Raw genomic sequence first — 17,739 nt, 5'->3', positions numbered from 1 at the left:
CCTGGCATAGAGGCGCGTCAATTGCATTTGATAGTGCAACACTGGGTACAGTCGTACCTGTATTAAATTAATAGGCTAACTTTATGTATCAGGATTCAGGATTATAAGGCTAATTTAATATTTTCATAAATTAACAAAAAAATATTATATTATAGGTAAACTGGTTTAAATAAATTAAATGAAACCATCAATCGAGCAAGTAGGATTTTATTATTATTCATCAATAATCAAATTCTGAACTACAATGTCTGCTCATGAACGCTTCAAACTCGGTACTTCTTTCCCAATTCCATAAAATTCAATACTTACAAAGTGACAAAAAACTTTAAAATAGGTAGTTGAAACAAACCACAGCTAATTTTCATAGTTGACTGTACTATACGATAAACATGTCAGTCAATTTGACAACCTTTGTCGGAAACATTATTCAATGAAAATATTGTCCGAACCCTTAGTATTTCTCTTTGACAAATACTTTAACACATTGTGAACCACTTTTCTTTCACGACTATAAAAATATTTTAGCAATTTAATTCACAAAATCAATTGCGCACATTTAAAATAAAGTTTGTTTACACTTTGACAGCAATAGACTGACATTCAAGGTGACATGTCAATGAAGTTTTCAGTTACTGTTGCCATTAAAAGAAATTAGTACCATTAATTTTCCGCAACATGGCGAGGGTTTTTATGTTCCTGCCCCCCTAGACAAAACGCACTTTTTGATCGAATCGAAAATCGAATCCGTCAAATTCCATACAAAAAAGGGGCTTTTCGACCACTTTTCGACTGGTTTGCGATTATAATGGCACTTTGTCTAGACCCACTGGTCAGGCTATACTTCCTGTGAACTCAGAATCTTGAAATTCGGCACGAAGCAACGTTATATAGTACAGTGTACCTACCATGAGTTTACGTTAGGTGTGCTCGCTAGCGAAAACGTCAAAAATCTCTATGGAGATTTTGTTTCTTGAAAGTAGCCGCTAGGGGCGCTGCACAATATGTCATACAATTAATGTCATTTTTTTACGCAGTCGCTAGCGAGCACACGTAACGTAAACTCATGGTAAGCACACAGATAAAGGAAAAATTGCGAAAATGATAAATTTGAAGTTATATAAAATTTAAAACATTATTTTTGCTTACATGACATAAAATATTTTTTTAATAATTATTAACTTACTACCTACCCTTTTTCACATGAACGCGTAGAGATATTAAAGTTGAAATTCATATCAAACACTTCTTAAATCTAATTGCCTCTAAACTGTGAGAAATTCTAAATCAACGCAAAAATTCAAAACGCTGAGGTAGGTACCTACCTATAATGCAAATATAGGAAAAATAAATAAATAAAAAATAATCATACCGCATATTTTGAAATTCGCCACTACTCGCAACGGAATCAAGTAAGTAATTTGATTTAATACGTCATAAATTGTAAACCGCTACGTTTGTACGGCGGAACCCTCGGTGTGCGAGCCCGACTCGCACTTGGCCGGTTTTTTTGTATATTTTATATCTGAATTATTATCAGCCGCCTGCACCACAGAGACAAAACGATAGGAAAGTACCTTAGTTATTTTAAAAAAATATTAGGATAGTACCTTGAATCTTGATGGGTACAATCAATTTATATTACGATAAATGATCAATAAATATAATTTGTCCACAAGACGTTTACTTAATCTGGCCAAGTCAATAAGATGTGCATTGTGCATGTATGAATATGTTTTTAGTTTCATGAAATGGCTACAATAATTTCATGAATTGCATTGTCGGCCACATCATGAAGTGATCAATTTCAATAAGTATCTGGCCATGAGATAATATTAGGCTGTTTCATAAATACCAGATCAATGAATAGGCCAAAGTGTGACCATTCATAATCTTCAAAGGGCTATGATACTAAATGTATGAGAACATCGAAACTAATTTAAACTAGGACTGGGAGCACGGATATCAACATTAAAAGATATCATTCTGCTGGCCTATTTCCAACATACGTTTACTCGTAAATAGGTACTATGTCTAGTTTATATGGGAAATTTATGTTAGACAAAGTTTATGCACACCACAAGGTTTCCAAAGGCTAATTATACAGGGTTTATGAAGCACAGATAGGTGAATCAATCAACGCCCCGAACTCTAAAGTAATTATTGGTCTTTAATCATGCAAATTATCGATTGTTATTTATAAATTTGATTAAATAACATGTGATACTTTTACACTGACAGTTGAAACTGCAATCCAACTACGACAAGCAATCTTTTATTATACGACTAGTAGGTACTTCCAACAATTACTACATTTTATATTTTCTGAATAATACTAAATATTTATTAGTAACTCATTCCTTTAATCGTTGATTAATGTGCAAGACGTTGTGTCATCAAACGTTTTAACGAATGGCCAATGGGTTTAACTGACCATTAGAGATGAAATGCATTAGTGAACACTGAACAATTCCTAGATCTGGTCACAATAATAATAATATGTTAGAAAATGAAATCAAATGCCTCAAATATAGAAAAAGTAGTTAACATTTATTTACTACACCAACAACAACAAAACAAGCAAAATCAAAACAGAATATCACAAAATAGCATTTTAACAATGACTATGTCCTAGTTTAGTGGTGATGATGATGTTCTGGGACGATATGGTGGGTGTTGTGCTTCACGGTGGCGTGGAACCTGTTGGAAAAAGAAAAATAAGTTGGTATAATGTAATTGTATACCCACAGACTAGCATCATAGGCCTACATTCTTTCATTTATCAATATCAACATAAGTTATATTCTATTTTGAAACTTTCCACTACCTGAAATTTGAGGACAGTTGCTTCTTACTGTGTCATATAAAATTTTAGATACTTACAACTGATTCACGAATTAAAGACAGTATAAATAAACTATGCTAAGACTAGAATATTTTTTATAGAAGCTATATTTCCTAAGTATAATTAAGTAGCATGAAATTATAAATCAGGAGATTTTGAACTCACCCAGTGTGCTTGTCGCTATGGTAGTCGACTTTCCTTTCGGAACCATCAGGTTCGTGCAGGGAGTAGAAGCCCTTCACGACGTCTCCATCGCGGTGCTCGTGCTGGGTCTTGTGGTCGCCGGTGTGCTTGTCCTACACTTTGTACTCGAACTCATATTTAGGGTAGGCCTAGTGGACAAGTGATAGATTGATAGATAAATTAAAATTAAAGCTAAATATTTTCGGGATGACTGTGTTGTGGTATACACACACATAAATTAGTGGCTCCAGCTATACAACATTTGTAAAGGGATCGAGCTAATGAATTTGTAGAGTCAAGATTATAAGATGACTCAGATAGTTATCACGTTCATGATCATCGTGTCCCTTACAAAGGATTATTTATTGATACTCTATGTAAAAGCGTATCTACTTACTTTGTAGTCGTGAATTTCATGCACGTGTCCGTGTTTGTCTTTTACGTGAACAGTGACTTTCTCAGCTTTGCCGTCGTGGCGCGAGATGTGCTGTGAGGAGTAGCCGTGGTGGTGCTCATGGTGGCCGTGGTCGGACTGAGCAGCCACTAGGGCTACTAGAGCCGCGAAACACAGCACCTAACAAAGATTATAATTAGTATAAATCAAAAGTGATGCTGAGTTTCAAATGCTGAAAAATCTTGGTTTCACTTGAACTTTACACAAAATTGGACTGAATGATTTGAAATACTTAAAGAATCGTTTAATATTTTTACCTTTGAGAACATTTTTATTTTTTGTTGTTATTCTACTCGACTTCAGTAATCAACTGATGCCAATTACTTTTAATTTCCAACTTTTATATCAGCGTGGAGTGTAATGTTGTAATCCTGGCACAATATCAGTATTAAATGTATCAAATCATTGATAATAATTAAAAGTATATAGAGGTCCCAATTTGGGTATGCAATACTGAAAAAATTTTAAACAGGTTTGCTTCAGGTGTTTTACGATCATTGGGCCACGCAAAAAAATTTGTTTAGTAAATGTTTTGGTAGATGATAATAATACTGATATAAGCCACATGATAGACTGAAGCAAATAAAATAATAATAATAGCCATAAAGAAACTACTCGTACATACAAGTAGAACATAAAGTAAAGTAAGACTAGGTTAATTTATTTTTTCTTGCATTAATTCAAACACAGCTATGTATGTACTTAAATTATTAATTAAATTAAATAATACATTTTTGGTATTATTTCTAATGTGAAATCCTACATACAACATTAGAAAACACCTGTTTAAAATAAATTGTTGCAGTGTTGCATTTAATTGAAACTTGTAGTTGGTACTTTTCAATACAAGTATCTGTAATACTGCATGTGTGTAACTACGATTCAGATACCTATAAAAGACAGACAGACAGACAGACAGACATGACGAATCTATAAGGGTTCCGTTTACATTGACCCTGTGATTGTTCTTAATAGTCTTTTTGAAATAAGGCGTCTCAAAGTGTCTGCTTATAATTGTAACTAAGTTTAGGATTATAAATCTAGTTTAGAGCGTTGTTTCGTAATATGGGCCTTAATCTGTCATTTAACGGTATCACTGAAACCAAAAATAAAATTTTGACCGCAATAAATTGAGCCTTTCGCTACATTTTTTGCATTGCCAAACGTTCGTTAAGCAGCTTTTATTTGCCAATCATTTAGATAAACCGAACGAGTTAATTATAAAAGTCGCGAACTTTTTATCAGTTGTATCAGTTAACCACTGGACTCCACAACAATAACAATGTTCTCCAAGGTGATAATTACTCGAATTAAATGAAAAATACTTAATAACAGATTAGGGTTTACCAGGTAGACCATTTTGAGGCCTTACATAATTATAAAATAGTACAATTTATAGCTTATTCTTCAACAGGTGCTGTGCTTCGCCGCTCTGGTGGCTATAGTAGCCGCTCAGTCTGACCATGGTCACCATGAGCACCACCACGGCTACTCCTCGCAGCACATCTCGCGCCACGATGGCAAAGCTGAGAAAGTCAGCGTTAAAGGACACGATGGACATGAACACCACTATGATTACTATGTGAGTACACGACTACACGTACATCAACAACTTATCCCGTTCTTAGAAAGCAGATTGCGCAAAATTTCGTTCAAATAATACAGCGATTGGTTCAACTTTGTATTTTAATAAGGTTCTTGTTTTGTCCACCAGGCCTATCCTAAATACGATTTCGAATACAAAGTAGAGGACAAACACACCGGCGACCTCAAGACCCAGCACGAGACCCGCGACGGAGACGTCGTGAAGGGCTACTACTCCCTGCACGAGCCTGATGGTTCCGTCAGAGACGTCCACTACCACAGCGACAAGCACACCGGGTCAGTATTAGCTTCTAGCCTTAGCTACGTTTTTAACCGTAAAGATTTACTTTACATTATGAAAATTTTAAAATTATGAAAACATGGCTGTGGCTAAACAAGATAAGTTTAGTCTCCTGTCTCGTTCGTTCGTTCGTTTCAGCTGAATGACGTCCACTGCTGGACAAAGGCCTCCTGTCTCACTCATGGATCATCAGTGATAACAAACGTGCAAATGATTATCAGCAGATAAAACGATATCTTTTTAACTTTTTATTTTTCTCTCCAGTGGGCTAATTCAAATGCATTTGTCGAGAGTAGAAATCGTCTGTCAAATAATTTTCTAGTAATCAATTTTGAACTGATTGTCAAGGTAATACAGTTGAAAATTGAATATCAAAGCCAGACTACGCCTAATGTCAGATCAGCCGATGGTAGATGCCAAATTTCCAATATCGCGTACGAAGACGGAGAACTTTGTCAATATAGTGGTACATAAGGGTCATAATTAGTGGATGCCGACGATTTTCGCGCTGTCATCTCAACGACTGCCCACCCTTGTCGTTAGAGCAGTCGACTGGATAGAAAGCATGGAATTAACATGGTGATTGATTAACTAGGTGCAAATAAGCATAGGTATTTTATAACCACAGAATGCTTTTTGCTTAAATTTGAAAATAAAGGATATTGTTCTGCGTCCATACATCGTTCGCCCCAAGACCCCCAAGCAATGAAATAATGATTTTTATATGTGAAATTACTTAACGATTGGCACCTTATACTCCACTAGCTTTTCGCTCGCGGCTTCGCGCGCGTGGCCTACATTAGGTACCTACATATTTTACGGAACCCTATTATTTTCCAAAATAAAATTTAGCCTGTTACTCGTGGATAATGTAGCTTTCGAATGGTGAAAGAATTTAATAAAAACGGTCCAATAGTTTTTGAGTCTATTCATTACAACCAAACAAACAAAGTTTTCCTCTTTATAATATTAGTGTAGATACTTAAAGCACGGATAAGCGGAAGATTCGTTACAATAGGAAAAATGCTTCAGATTTCGAGGTTATTAGCATAACAGAAGTACATTTCCATTTTCTATCTTCTATAGGTACTTATAATAAATCTGTAGAGAGGTCAACTCTGTACATGAAATATATTTTCAAAATAACTATCAGGGGGTGATACTGATGCCAAAAATGCAATCAGTAAAATTTTTGTCTGTGTGTCTGTCTGTATGTTCCTTATAGAAACAAAAACTACTCGACGGATTTTAACGAAACTTGGTACAATTATTCTTCATACTCCTGGGCAGGTTATAGTATACTTAGGAATTCCCACGGGAACAGGAATTAGCGGGAAAATCCTTTTGTATGAAAAATCTAAACCGCTTAAGTTAGACGCTTTAAATTTCGCACGTAGGTACTTTAGTAAACTAATTCCCACGGGAACTGGAATTCGTGGGAAAATCCCTTTGTATGAAAAATCTAAACCGCTTTAGTTAGACGCTTGAAATTTGACATGTAGGTATCTTAATAAACTTAAAGCTTAGTTACAACAGGATATTGCAAAATTCCCACGTGAACGGGAAAAAACATTTGAACGAAAAAATCTAAACCGCGTAAGATAGATGAAGTAAAACGGGATCCACGCGTACGAAGTCGCGGGCGGCCGCTAGTTGCTAATAAAACTATTTATTGTCAAGAATTATATGTATAATAATGCGAATTCCCGTTCCCGTGGGAATTAGTTTACTAAAGTACCTACGTGCGAAATTTAAAGCGTCTAACTTAAGCGGTTTAGATTTTTCATACAAAAGGATTTTCCCGCTAATTCCTGTTCCCGTGAGAATTCCTAAGTATACTATAACCTGCCCAGGAGTATGAAGAATAATTGTACCAAGTTTCGTTAAAATCCGTCGAGTAGTTTTTGTTTCTATAAGGAACATACAGACGGACAGACAGACAGACAAAAATTTTACTGATTGCATTTTTGGCATCAGTATCACCCCCTGATAGTTATTTTGAAAATTATATTTCACTAGCTGACCCGGCGAACTTCGTACCGCCTTAGCGTAGAGATTTTCTTTATATTTTTTTCCGTAAAAACCTTGTACAGAGTATTAGAAAACTACAAAAAAAAAATCAGCCAAATCGGTCAAGCCGTTTTCATGTTATGTCGTGACAACGGAAAACGGGTTTCATTTTTATATATATAGATGTACAGAATTGACCTCTCTACAGATTTATTATAAGTAGGTATAGATATGTAGGAGAGACGTCTTAATTACACTTTAAATCGTAGATCGATAAAGAACCCCTTTGTCAAACCGTATGAATAGCAGCAAATAGAACTTTGCGTATTGGAAAAATAGGAATGCCTACGGAAAAGCCAAACATTTTTTAAAAAGAAGTTAATATATTTTACTTACATTTAAATCCAAAAATATCTTTATTCCGACCCAAGGGTAAGTAGGCAGTTATGTAGGTATAAATGAAAATACGTATGTAGGTACTTATTATTTATTAATGGTCATGTTCTACATTTTCTATTAAATATGGGCCCAATACATCAATGATGTCGCCATCACAACAAAGTACCATAAATGGTTTAACGAGATTCCGATATTTGTATAGGGAATAAGTTTTTTTTTTGGTATGCATAATTGCTACTTTTTTGCACATAAATGTATGTATGTACCATCCATGATGACAATAGCCTTTCTTTGTGGTAAATCGTTTCCTGGCTTCCCGAAAAGAGACTGGAACATAAAGGTTTCTTTGGGCTACTTCCTCTCTACTAATATGTTGTAACCCTAAATGTGCTGGTACGAAATGTTCCTCCATCATACTGCGTGCTTTCATTACATATTTTGTAAGAGTACTCCTTGAAATGCCAAGTAATGTAGCTATTCTGTCATCTGAATCACCGGTCCTCAGCTTCATTAAATAAGCACCAACTGTAGTAATTCGTGCTCTCTGATAGTATCTATGGCAAAGAAGATCTGAAGGACGAATCTGAAAATAAAATAAAACATCAGATTCACAGTTCAACAATAAGAAGAGCAATATTTATATAGGATTAACGACTTTTGTGTGTAACGGAATAGTAAGATGAGTGATGAAAGATAATTTATGATTTGAACGCTGAATGATGAGGAATGATTGGTCTATGGAGGAAACGAAAGGGATGAATGAGGAACGAGGATTGAGAGTGAGAATAGTGGTAGTTTAAAAGAGTAGTCTGTTGTTATGCAGGAAGTATAAATAAAACTTTACTGAGTTTATTTGGCTCAGGGAATTTTTAACTGGCTTTATAATAGTAAAAATTATGTTTAATATTATGTAAGTAATAATATTGCAATATTTTAATAATATAAGTCTATTTGTATTATACAGGGTGGAAACGATAAGTGATCTATAACACTTTTAATATTGTGTGGCTGGCATACATTTAGTATGGAGGCTGAAAACATTGAATTTTCGGATAGATCCAGTTAATTCTGTAACTATTTACTGATACCGTTAGAAAGAGCTCGTGAAGCACTTTCAGGATGAGTAACCAGTTTTTCGATATCTTGTGTAGTTTAGAAATAATCGAGTGAGATCACTTATCGTTTCCACCCTGTATAACCTGTATGGATGAGAGTAGTGGCAGATTGAAAGCAATGGAAGGAGTTGAAGGATGGGAAGGCTGATTCGGAAAAAACCTTTTTTATTATTATAATAAACCGGCATAATTATTTTTATGTATTATAAAACTGGCAGGGCTCTTACCTCTCTGGGTTGAATCCAATTTCGAACAATGTTTAATATATCTTGATTATTCTCTGTATCCAAACAATGACTTCAAGTTCGCAATAATGAACAACCACATCCAACACAAACTTGTTGGTGACCTACCGGGGCACCGGTTGGCATATCTGGAGAGTCTTGTGAAGTAGGTGTGGTATCTCTTTGCAATAATGAGTGACAAGCCCCACAGATGTAGTCATTTGCAGTAACCTGTTTAAAAATAATAATAATTAGAAATAAGTTTAAAAAAATTATCAGTTTTTTAATGTCCCGCACTTAAATTATTTTATTTTAGTATTAATTTACAGAAACCAATAACTTTACAAGAATTAGACTTATTGTATAGCCAATAACATTTTATTAAATAAGGACTTTAGCGTGCATTACCTCTAATGGAGTTAGTCGTTCCACAATTATGTTCCTGATGTTAATATGATGTTGAGTGTTAGTTCTCAGGGACATGAGCTGATGTGAACGTGTTCTAGGCTCTAGTGTTCTACTGCAAAGCACACATTTTCTGCTAAGATTTGAAGTAGATGCATTTGTGTTGTATCTTGGGCTTGGGTCCAACATGTTGTGCATATAAGATCATGAGCTGTAACCTGTAAAAATAAATAGATTCATTGCATGCCATGCCACACATACTCCTGTGCGTTGAATAAATTGAGCCGCAAACCATAAAAAAAATGATAATTCAATATTATGTGCTGTTAGTAGAATTTTGGGTCAGAGGGTAGGGTTAAACAGCTTTAGTAAATAAGCATTGTTGTTATAATAATTAATTATGACGTGTTACAAACTTAGTTACAAAAAATAATAATCTAGTAGTCTTAGTTCCAAAAAACAAAACAAAACAAGCTTTCATTGAGAGCAGGGAGATAGTGTCAAAGTAAATAATTCCTTAGATTTACACCAAAACCAGCTGGATTGTCAACATAATTGTTGTTTCGCTCATGCCTCCATTGCGCTGTACCATCGACTAGTTTCTTACAATCGAATCGGGCCTGGCTGTCCACACTGTCCAGGGTTGAACCACAGATAATAGCGGAACATTCATTTCAAGACAACCCGCCATGAGAATGGCAATTCAGAAGTTTGGCAAGGCTAGTACTTATTCATAAGATTGCAGAGCAAAATGTAGGTACTTACCGATCGAGGTGCTGCCCATTATTGTGTATAATTAAGTTGCTCATTTTCTAACACCATAGAACCACCAGCCGAGCCTTGGCCGAGCCACACAAAAACAGTAAATCCCAGGCTGAGTATGTCGTTATTGCAATCAATCAGAGTCCGTTTGAATAGCCAAGTTTGTAGTTAATAAAGTTCCGAAAATAAAAGCTAAAACACAAACGAATCACAAAGAAGGATCAAGCAAGACAGCAAGCAACACAGCAAGAGTGAGTGAGAGAGAAAAGGTGATGCGAGTGAATGACAATTTGACTAACAAATAGGGATGTCCATTTAGAATAGACATAATCGATTAAATTGATCGTTTTTGAAAAATTTTATTTTTAAACATTGTGTTGCTATAAATATTTATTTTATTTATTTAATAGGACAACCAACAAGACATACACTGGAAGACAATCAATATTTACAACGTATTTAACTTAATCTAAGTGCTGCCTTAATTATAGGTTGCCACGGCATGCAATAGTGGACTTATACATAAACAGTGTCTACACTTAAAGAAAAGAGTAAATATGTAAATGTAGGTAAATAAATGTGATTAAATATACATAAAATGCAATAATCCACTGAAGCGCTGCGGGCGCGGCGGATCTGCGCCCGTCTAAAGGTCTAATGATTAGACTCTAGTCTAATCGATCATACCATTATTTACTTAAATCGAATTAAAAAAGCGCATCTCTGTCTCTGCTCTGTCAATATGTCGGTGACTTTGATTTCGTTTAAATACTTTTAAAATATTTTTTCGAACTGCAACTTGTCCGATAGGTTTGGACACTTGCAAGTAAATAAATAAAATATACATAAAATTATGGTACATACTAAGTCTTTGAAAATCTTAGGGCGATTTTTATCAATGTCCTTTGTCTGCTCGATTGCATTGATGGTAAGGAGCAATGGTATTATCTATAATATCATTGGTAAGGAGGGACTGTTCTAAATACATATTATGATAGTTGAGATGGTTGAGAATATTTCCGGGTCGATCGCTTCCACCTTCGGCCTAGATAGTACCTACCTACCTACTTATACGCCAAACTATCTTATGATTGTTATGCATTGTTAAGTAGGGTTATAATACCTAATTATGATTGTTATGCATTGTAAGTAGGGTTATAAATAATTATAATTTACATAAGCAGCAGGTCGGTTATTTTTATTTAGGCAAATGTAATATTTTAAAAGACAATACGTACGATCAGATATTAAGATCAAAGATAAAGATTTCTGCTGTGAAAAAAAATATAAAACAGCTAACTTCTATATCAAGTTCCAACGTCGCTATACGTACCTACCTACTTAATGCTACTGGATTATACGTTCATAGCTCAGAAGTTTAGTCCTTTTTCAGCAGTGTTTAGTAAGAATATTATTACAAATGGGCTTTTAGGGATTTTGTTCACATGGAATAAACGACAAAGTTCTTAGTTACTTATCCAATAGGTAGTAGTAACATATATGTAGAAAACAGGAACTTAGATGCCAACGAAAGAAAATAGGCTATCAAATGTTGTTTTGGGGACTTACCTTTATAAAAATATCACATTTAAAAATTCATACCATTTGTTGTTATTTAAAAAACAATGTCAATTTTGACGATTAACTGAAAGTCTATTATCTATGAATATAGTAGCGATATATGGTATCCAGCGGCAATGGCAGTGCAAAATTTTGACAATGACTGTAGTTATCATACTTCGAGTTTGTCCATGGAGACGGCAAAAGTCCTTTAGTTGGCCATAAAGTAAACTTAACGGAAAATGTTACTTAATTGATACCGAGGCGCAACCTGGAAGCATTGCTAAGTGTGCTCCTCGTTACTGGTTCATCGTTCGTCATCGTCATTGTTCGTAAAAACCGGGTCGCGGCAGGCAAATAATAAAATTAGTCTTATGTCTTCTCCCTTATTAACTTCGATGGATAAATAGCTAAACCTCCTTGCGCGTAATTGACGTTTGTTGGAAAACCGATTTTTTCAGGCCATCGGATTTTAATTTCAAAAGTCATTGACCAATCCCAGTTCATATAATAACTATTATGACGTTTTCTATTGGCCAAAAGATTTAACTCTCTAAAAATCCGCGTGCAACCATATCCTGCTTAAATATTGTGCACTTTATTCAGCACAGATTAAACAAGCTAAATGACAAATAGAATATGTAGATTGAAATGACAGATTGCACTTGAATTACCCTAGGTTCCACGCCACCGTGAAGCACAACACCCACCACGTCGTCCCAGAGCATCACCATCACCATTAAACTGAGACCTAGTCATTAAATCGTTATTTTGTGATACTTTGTTTTGCCTGCTCGTTTGTTGTGTGTTTGAATAAGAAATAAATGTTATTTTATATTTACTTTTGGTATTTAATTTTATAATCCTTGAAAGCACTTGTTTGTATATATATATATATTTAGAATTTTTAGTAGAGCAGTTACTGTTAATGCTTGTGGATTGTTTTTAAGGAAAAAAAAATTGTAATACGATTGCTAAAAATCATCTGCTCTGTCGTGGGGATATTAAGTTAGTATTTTAAATAAATAAACAACTTAAAAAATTAAATCTATACTAATATTATTAAGCTGAAGAGTTTGTTTGTTTGTTTGTTTAGTTGAACGCGCTAATCTCAAGAACTACTGGTCCGATTTGAAAAATTATTTCAATGTTAGATATCCCACTTATTGAGGAAGGCTATAGGCTATACAACATCACGCTACGATCAATAGGAGCAGAGCAATAATGAAAAATGTTGCGAGAACGGGTTTTCACGCGGACGAAGTCGCGGGCACAGCTAGTTAAAACATACACGTGATACTGAAAACATGGGCGACTTAAGTAGCATAGAGTCGTAGCATTTCAGGAATGCCACGACCCTGGTCTTCCGTAGACTATACAATTTTCGACACATATTAATAGTATTATGTTAATAATACGTCATAATCTTAACCCTTTCAGCGCCAGAATATTTTGATGTTTGTTTATGCTGTATGCCGTACATATAAGCAGCTATACGAGATAAATCGTACTTGGCATAGTAGAAACATAAATTCATTCGACTATGCGGACTACGAGTATAGCCGTATGCAAATGGAAAGACAAACGCGATGTTCTAACCATTTCAAATATGCACAATTCTGAAATGATAAGTACTAGAAATCGCAGGAATCAACCTAAACTAAAACCTAATAACTGTTGTTGACTACAATAACGGAATGGGAGGAGTAGACCACTCTGACCAAATGATTTCCTATTAAACGTTCAAAATCCCACCTGACCTGTAACAGTAGTGCCAATAAATATTTTTTGTGTAAAAAAATCTACGAATATATTCGTAGTCGGCACCATGCCGAAATCCCGTACTACGAGTTATCTCGTAGCTGGCACGCAAAGGGTTAATTTGTGTAGGTTTTGACATTAAGACGTTCCCACTCCTTATGATTTGATGCTGCTGCTTTGAACGCTGCAACCTATGATTTGATGTTCATGTCAAAACCTCCTTAATCGTTTAGTGTCCTTAGAACTTAAAGACGACACACTTGGGCGATACTTGGGCTTTTACTAGTATTTACACAATCCTTGAAAGTAAACCTAATACAGGGACAGTCACAGGATAGACAAAGGTTACATCTAATATTTTTTATAATGCAAAACATGTAGGTATAATGGCAAATTTAAAAAAAAAACTAAAAAATCGTCGAGCTTTCATCCATGCATGCGTCTTTACATATTTTTCTTTATAAGGAGGAATACCTATAATTTGTTTCCTGCTTATGAATTACTTACATTATTAAGTATTTTCTCGAGCAATTTCTATGTAAAATAAAATAACGTGACGTTCTTACATTTTCGTAAGAACCATTTATTTTCGTTGTAAGTTTAAAGCACGTTTGGTTCGTGAAAGGGTGATTACTCTAGAACATGTCATAGAGCGGTTAAAAATTATGTAAGATGATATGAAAAAAAAAACACACAAACAGGCAAGTCCTAAGCACACACACCGGACGATATTGAAACAAGGGAGACCTACTTACTCTCAGTGTGTTTGGGATAGGGCTAACGATAATTTAAGGCGATGTTGTGATGTCAATTTTATCGACAAAAATGCCCCCATATGTGGGGGCCTCCTTTTGGAATGGGGGGGCTTAATTGTTTAAATTTATTTTTTATGTGACTACATAAAAAATATTTGTATTTCTTATGTGCCCGTCAAAACTGACTTGCTCGAAAAATAAATTGAAAATTGGACATCCCGATTACGCTACATTTGAGCCAACCGTGGCACCCTTAGGCCCGAAATCATTTTGAAGCATAAATGACATAAGAATATATTTTAAACAAAACAAATACCATGTCAATAAAATATATTTATACGTAGGTATTACATTTCAGTTTAAAGTAGTATACCTCTAAAAAAATATAAAATATTAGACGACTTCTTAGTACAGTGTCTAGTTTTCATACATTGTTGACTGAAAACCCCTATAGCAAAGACTTAAATTAATGATTTCAACGAGAGGTTAAACCGTCGGTCGACGGTCGAAGCAAGTCATATTAGATCTTTCAATTATTTCCTTCCAATTATTAAAACTGATCTGATGTTCATCATCATCATCATTTCAGCCACAAGAGGTCCACTGCTGAACATAGGCCTCCCCCAATGACTTCCACATCGCACGGTTGGTAGCGGCCTGCATCCAGCGCCTTCCTGCTACCTTTATCAGGTCGTCGGTCCACCTTGTGGGTGGACGTCACACGCTGCGTTTTCCGGTACGTGGCCTCCATTCCAGAACCTTGCTGCCCCATCGGCCGTCAGTTCTGCGTACTATGTGCCCTGCCCACTGCCACTTCAGCTTGCTGATCCGTCGGGCTGTCAGCGACTTTAGTTCGTTTACGGATCTCCTCATTGCGCGTGCTATGGAGAGGGCTATGCTCGGTGTCTCTTTACGAGTACGATCTGATGTTACATTTCGAAAAACACGACTTGGACTCCTGGGGTCACATTTTCCTCGCCCGTATTTTGTACATACTTAGATATTAGTATTGGTTACTTATGATTTTGATTACAAATTATTAATTAAAGTTATTCATGCAACAGGTTAAAAATGTATTTAGACATAGGTACAGTTACACACATGCTAAAAATAAAACTTTGCCGCCCAGTTACTGAACCTTTCGCCAAATTGTCACATTGCAAAATTTTGAAAAGCAGCTTTTTGTTTGCCAATCATTTAGATAAGCCGAATGCAGTTAATTATAAAAGCCGTGTACTTTCAATAATTTGTATCAGTTTGCCACTGGGATTGATAAGAATAACATAACAATTAAAATGTTTACCAAGGTATTAAGATGTGAATTAAAATTACTACTTATTTACTTTAACGCCGTTATTGATAAAAGTTACCCCCTAGTTGAACCAATTTAAGAAATAATTTGTCATTTAGTATGGAAACGTCATTGTGGTGGACAGCCGCTCGGGCGGGCAAAAGTAACTAAAAATTACCTTCGGTTAAAATAGAGGTTTATTTTTGCATAAAATGCCCATCTGGCTATCAAAAACAAACTTCAAACTCAAAAAACAAAAGGTATCAAAAATAATAAAAAAGTATAAAAACAGACAATAGTTATATCAAAAAAAGGTTGGTCGACTTATCGGTTTCCAACAGTCATTTAAATCCAGAGTTTATCCTAGGTATAACTTTTTCTTAATAAGTGGGTAAAAGTTAAGATTGCAAATTGAGCAAGTATTCATTGTAACTATGAGATAAGGATAAAACGCGTAATATTTCTTGCTCATCAATCGCAGTCTTTTTAAAGTTCTCCCATATATTTGATGTAACTTACACTTACCCATGATTTCAGGTTCTGTGCCTCGCTGCTCTACTGGCCGCAGTGGCCGCCCAGTCCGACCACGGCCACCACGGCCACCACCACGGCTACTCCTCGCAGCACATCTCGCGCCACGACGGCAAACCTGAGAAAGTCACTGTTCAAGTAAAAGACAAACACGGACATCATGAACTTCACTACGATTATTATGTAAGTACGCTTAAGTATACTCAAAGTATAATAAAATACCTAAAAAAGTATTTTTTGGTGAGTTTGCGATGCCGAGTTACTTGTAGCACCAATTTTACCTTTTTGGTTTGTCCACCAGGCCCACCCTAAGTACGAGTTCGAGTACAAAGTGGAGGACAAGCACACCGGAGACCTCAAGAGCCAGCACGAGACCCGCGACGGAGATGCTGTGAAGGGCTACTACGCCCTGCACGAGCCTGATGGTTCCGAAAGACACGTCGACTACCACAGCGACAAGCACACTGGGTAAGTTCAAAAATAAGCCCAACCCAACATCATATTTTTAAAAGTCCACGCAATCTTATACTTACCGAGTACCTAAATACCAGGTGAACTTCAAACACTGCTTAAAGAAATGCAAATATTTTTTAACCGAATACTTATTCTAATCTTTAAATCTAATTATTGTTAACAGGTTCCACGCCACCGTGAAGCACAACACCCACCACATCGTCCCAGAGCACCACCATCACCACTAAACAATGATATAATTTGTATTAGGTACTTACTAAGATACTGTTTTTGATGTGTTTGTAAATAAATTTGTTATTATTTGTCTACATTTTTGTATCATTTCATATCTGAACCAACTTAACGAATACATCACTGCACACGATAAGAGACTGATTAAAAATTCATAAGAACCTTAGCTTTGATTGCAATAATGGAAATAGGTATAAATAATTAAAGTTTATCATATTACGTCAAAGTTTTTGTTTTGCATCTTGCTCGAAAATAATTAGGAAAAACAATAGATAAAGAACGCTAATTAAAAAAAAGTTTCTTGCTGGCCAGACGCGCGGTCAAGAAATTTGGTCGTATGCGACCTTCACAATTTATTTCTCATTTATTAGGTCACAACCAAACCTCTTTGCAAAAAAATACTTCTTCTTATATTAGGGGCAGGCAGGCACAGTGCAACAATACATAATGCCATGCCCTTAAAATAGTCGCACCGCATACCTAGTTAGTAATTTTTATTTTTAATATAAACAGACACTTCAATTTCAACAACCGGCAATTTGAATCGAAAACAACATTTTTCAATGTATTCAAAATAATTGGGTATTATTTAACTGCAAGTCAAAAAATCTTCCTTTTTCATACTAAAAAAATTCGAATTCTAAGCAAAAATACTGATTGCACAGCAAAATAATTACCTGAAAATATTAAAATCTTAGCATCAATTAAGTTCGTGACGCATTGATATTTATTTAAAAAGTGAAGCTATTTTATGAATGCATAGCTAATAATATTAATAACTTGCGCATAGTAAATGTATTACATCATTTATTTAAAAAAATACTCTCAATTTTTATATCGTGCACTGCAGTTTATCT

General features: G+C 35.3%; 1 protein-coding gene, 1 long non-coding RNA gene and 1 pseudogene across 2 annotated transcripts; 1 reads left to right on the top strand and 2 right to left on the bottom strand.

Annotated features, from left to right (window-relative positions):
* Nucleotides 1-3,003: 3,003 nt before the first annotated feature.
* On the bottom strand, nucleotides 3,004-3,823 carry LOC135071176 (cuticle protein-like; annotated as a pseudogene).
* Nucleotides 3,824-4,672: 849 nt separating this feature from the next.
* Nucleotides 4,673-16,959, top strand: LOC135071377 (histidine-rich glycoprotein-like). Its single transcript, XM_063965168.1, has 7 exons — nucleotides 4,673-4,773; nucleotides 4,894-5,061; nucleotides 5,194-5,364; nucleotides 15,612-15,662; nucleotides 16,184-16,360; nucleotides 16,479-16,645; nucleotides 16,815-16,959. The coding sequence occupies exons 1-7, from the start codon at nucleotides 4,762-4,764 to the stop codon at nucleotides 16,876-16,878; spliced, it is 810 nt and encodes a 269-aa protein (XP_063821238.1). The 5' UTR covers nucleotides 4,673-4,761; the 3' UTR covers nucleotides 16,879-16,959.
* LOC135071522 (uncharacterized) lies at nucleotides 7,848-10,542 on the bottom strand. The gene is made up of 4 exons (XR_010257268.1): nucleotides 10,283-10,542; nucleotides 9,521-9,735; nucleotides 9,116-9,343; nucleotides 7,848-8,356 (listed from the first exon to the last, which is right to left on the bottom strand). It is a non-coding gene; the product is annotated as an uncharacterized LOC135071522 (long non-coding RNA).
* Nucleotides 16,960-17,739: the final 780 nt, after the last annotated feature.

The sequence above is a fragment of the Ostrinia nubilalis genome, chromosome 4 (genome assembly GCF_963855985.1).
Source record: "Ostrinia nubilalis chromosome 4, ilOstNubi1.1, whole genome shotgun sequence".
Classification (NCBI taxonomy): Eukaryota; Metazoa; Arthropoda; class Insecta; order Lepidoptera; family Crambidae; genus Ostrinia; species Ostrinia nubilalis.
This window is presented reverse-complemented; position numbering and strand designations above follow the sequence as displayed.

Coding starts and splice junctions, on each gene's coding strand:
- LOC135071377 (XM_063965168.1), top strand. Junction 5,365..15,611: donor GCGACAAGCACACCGGGTCA/GTATTAGCTTCT, acceptor AATTTGTATCAG/TTTGCCACTGGGATTGATAA. Junction 16,361..16,478: donor AACTTCACTACGATTATTAT/GTAAGTACGCTT, acceptor TTTGTCCACCAG/GCCCACCCTAAGTACGAGTT.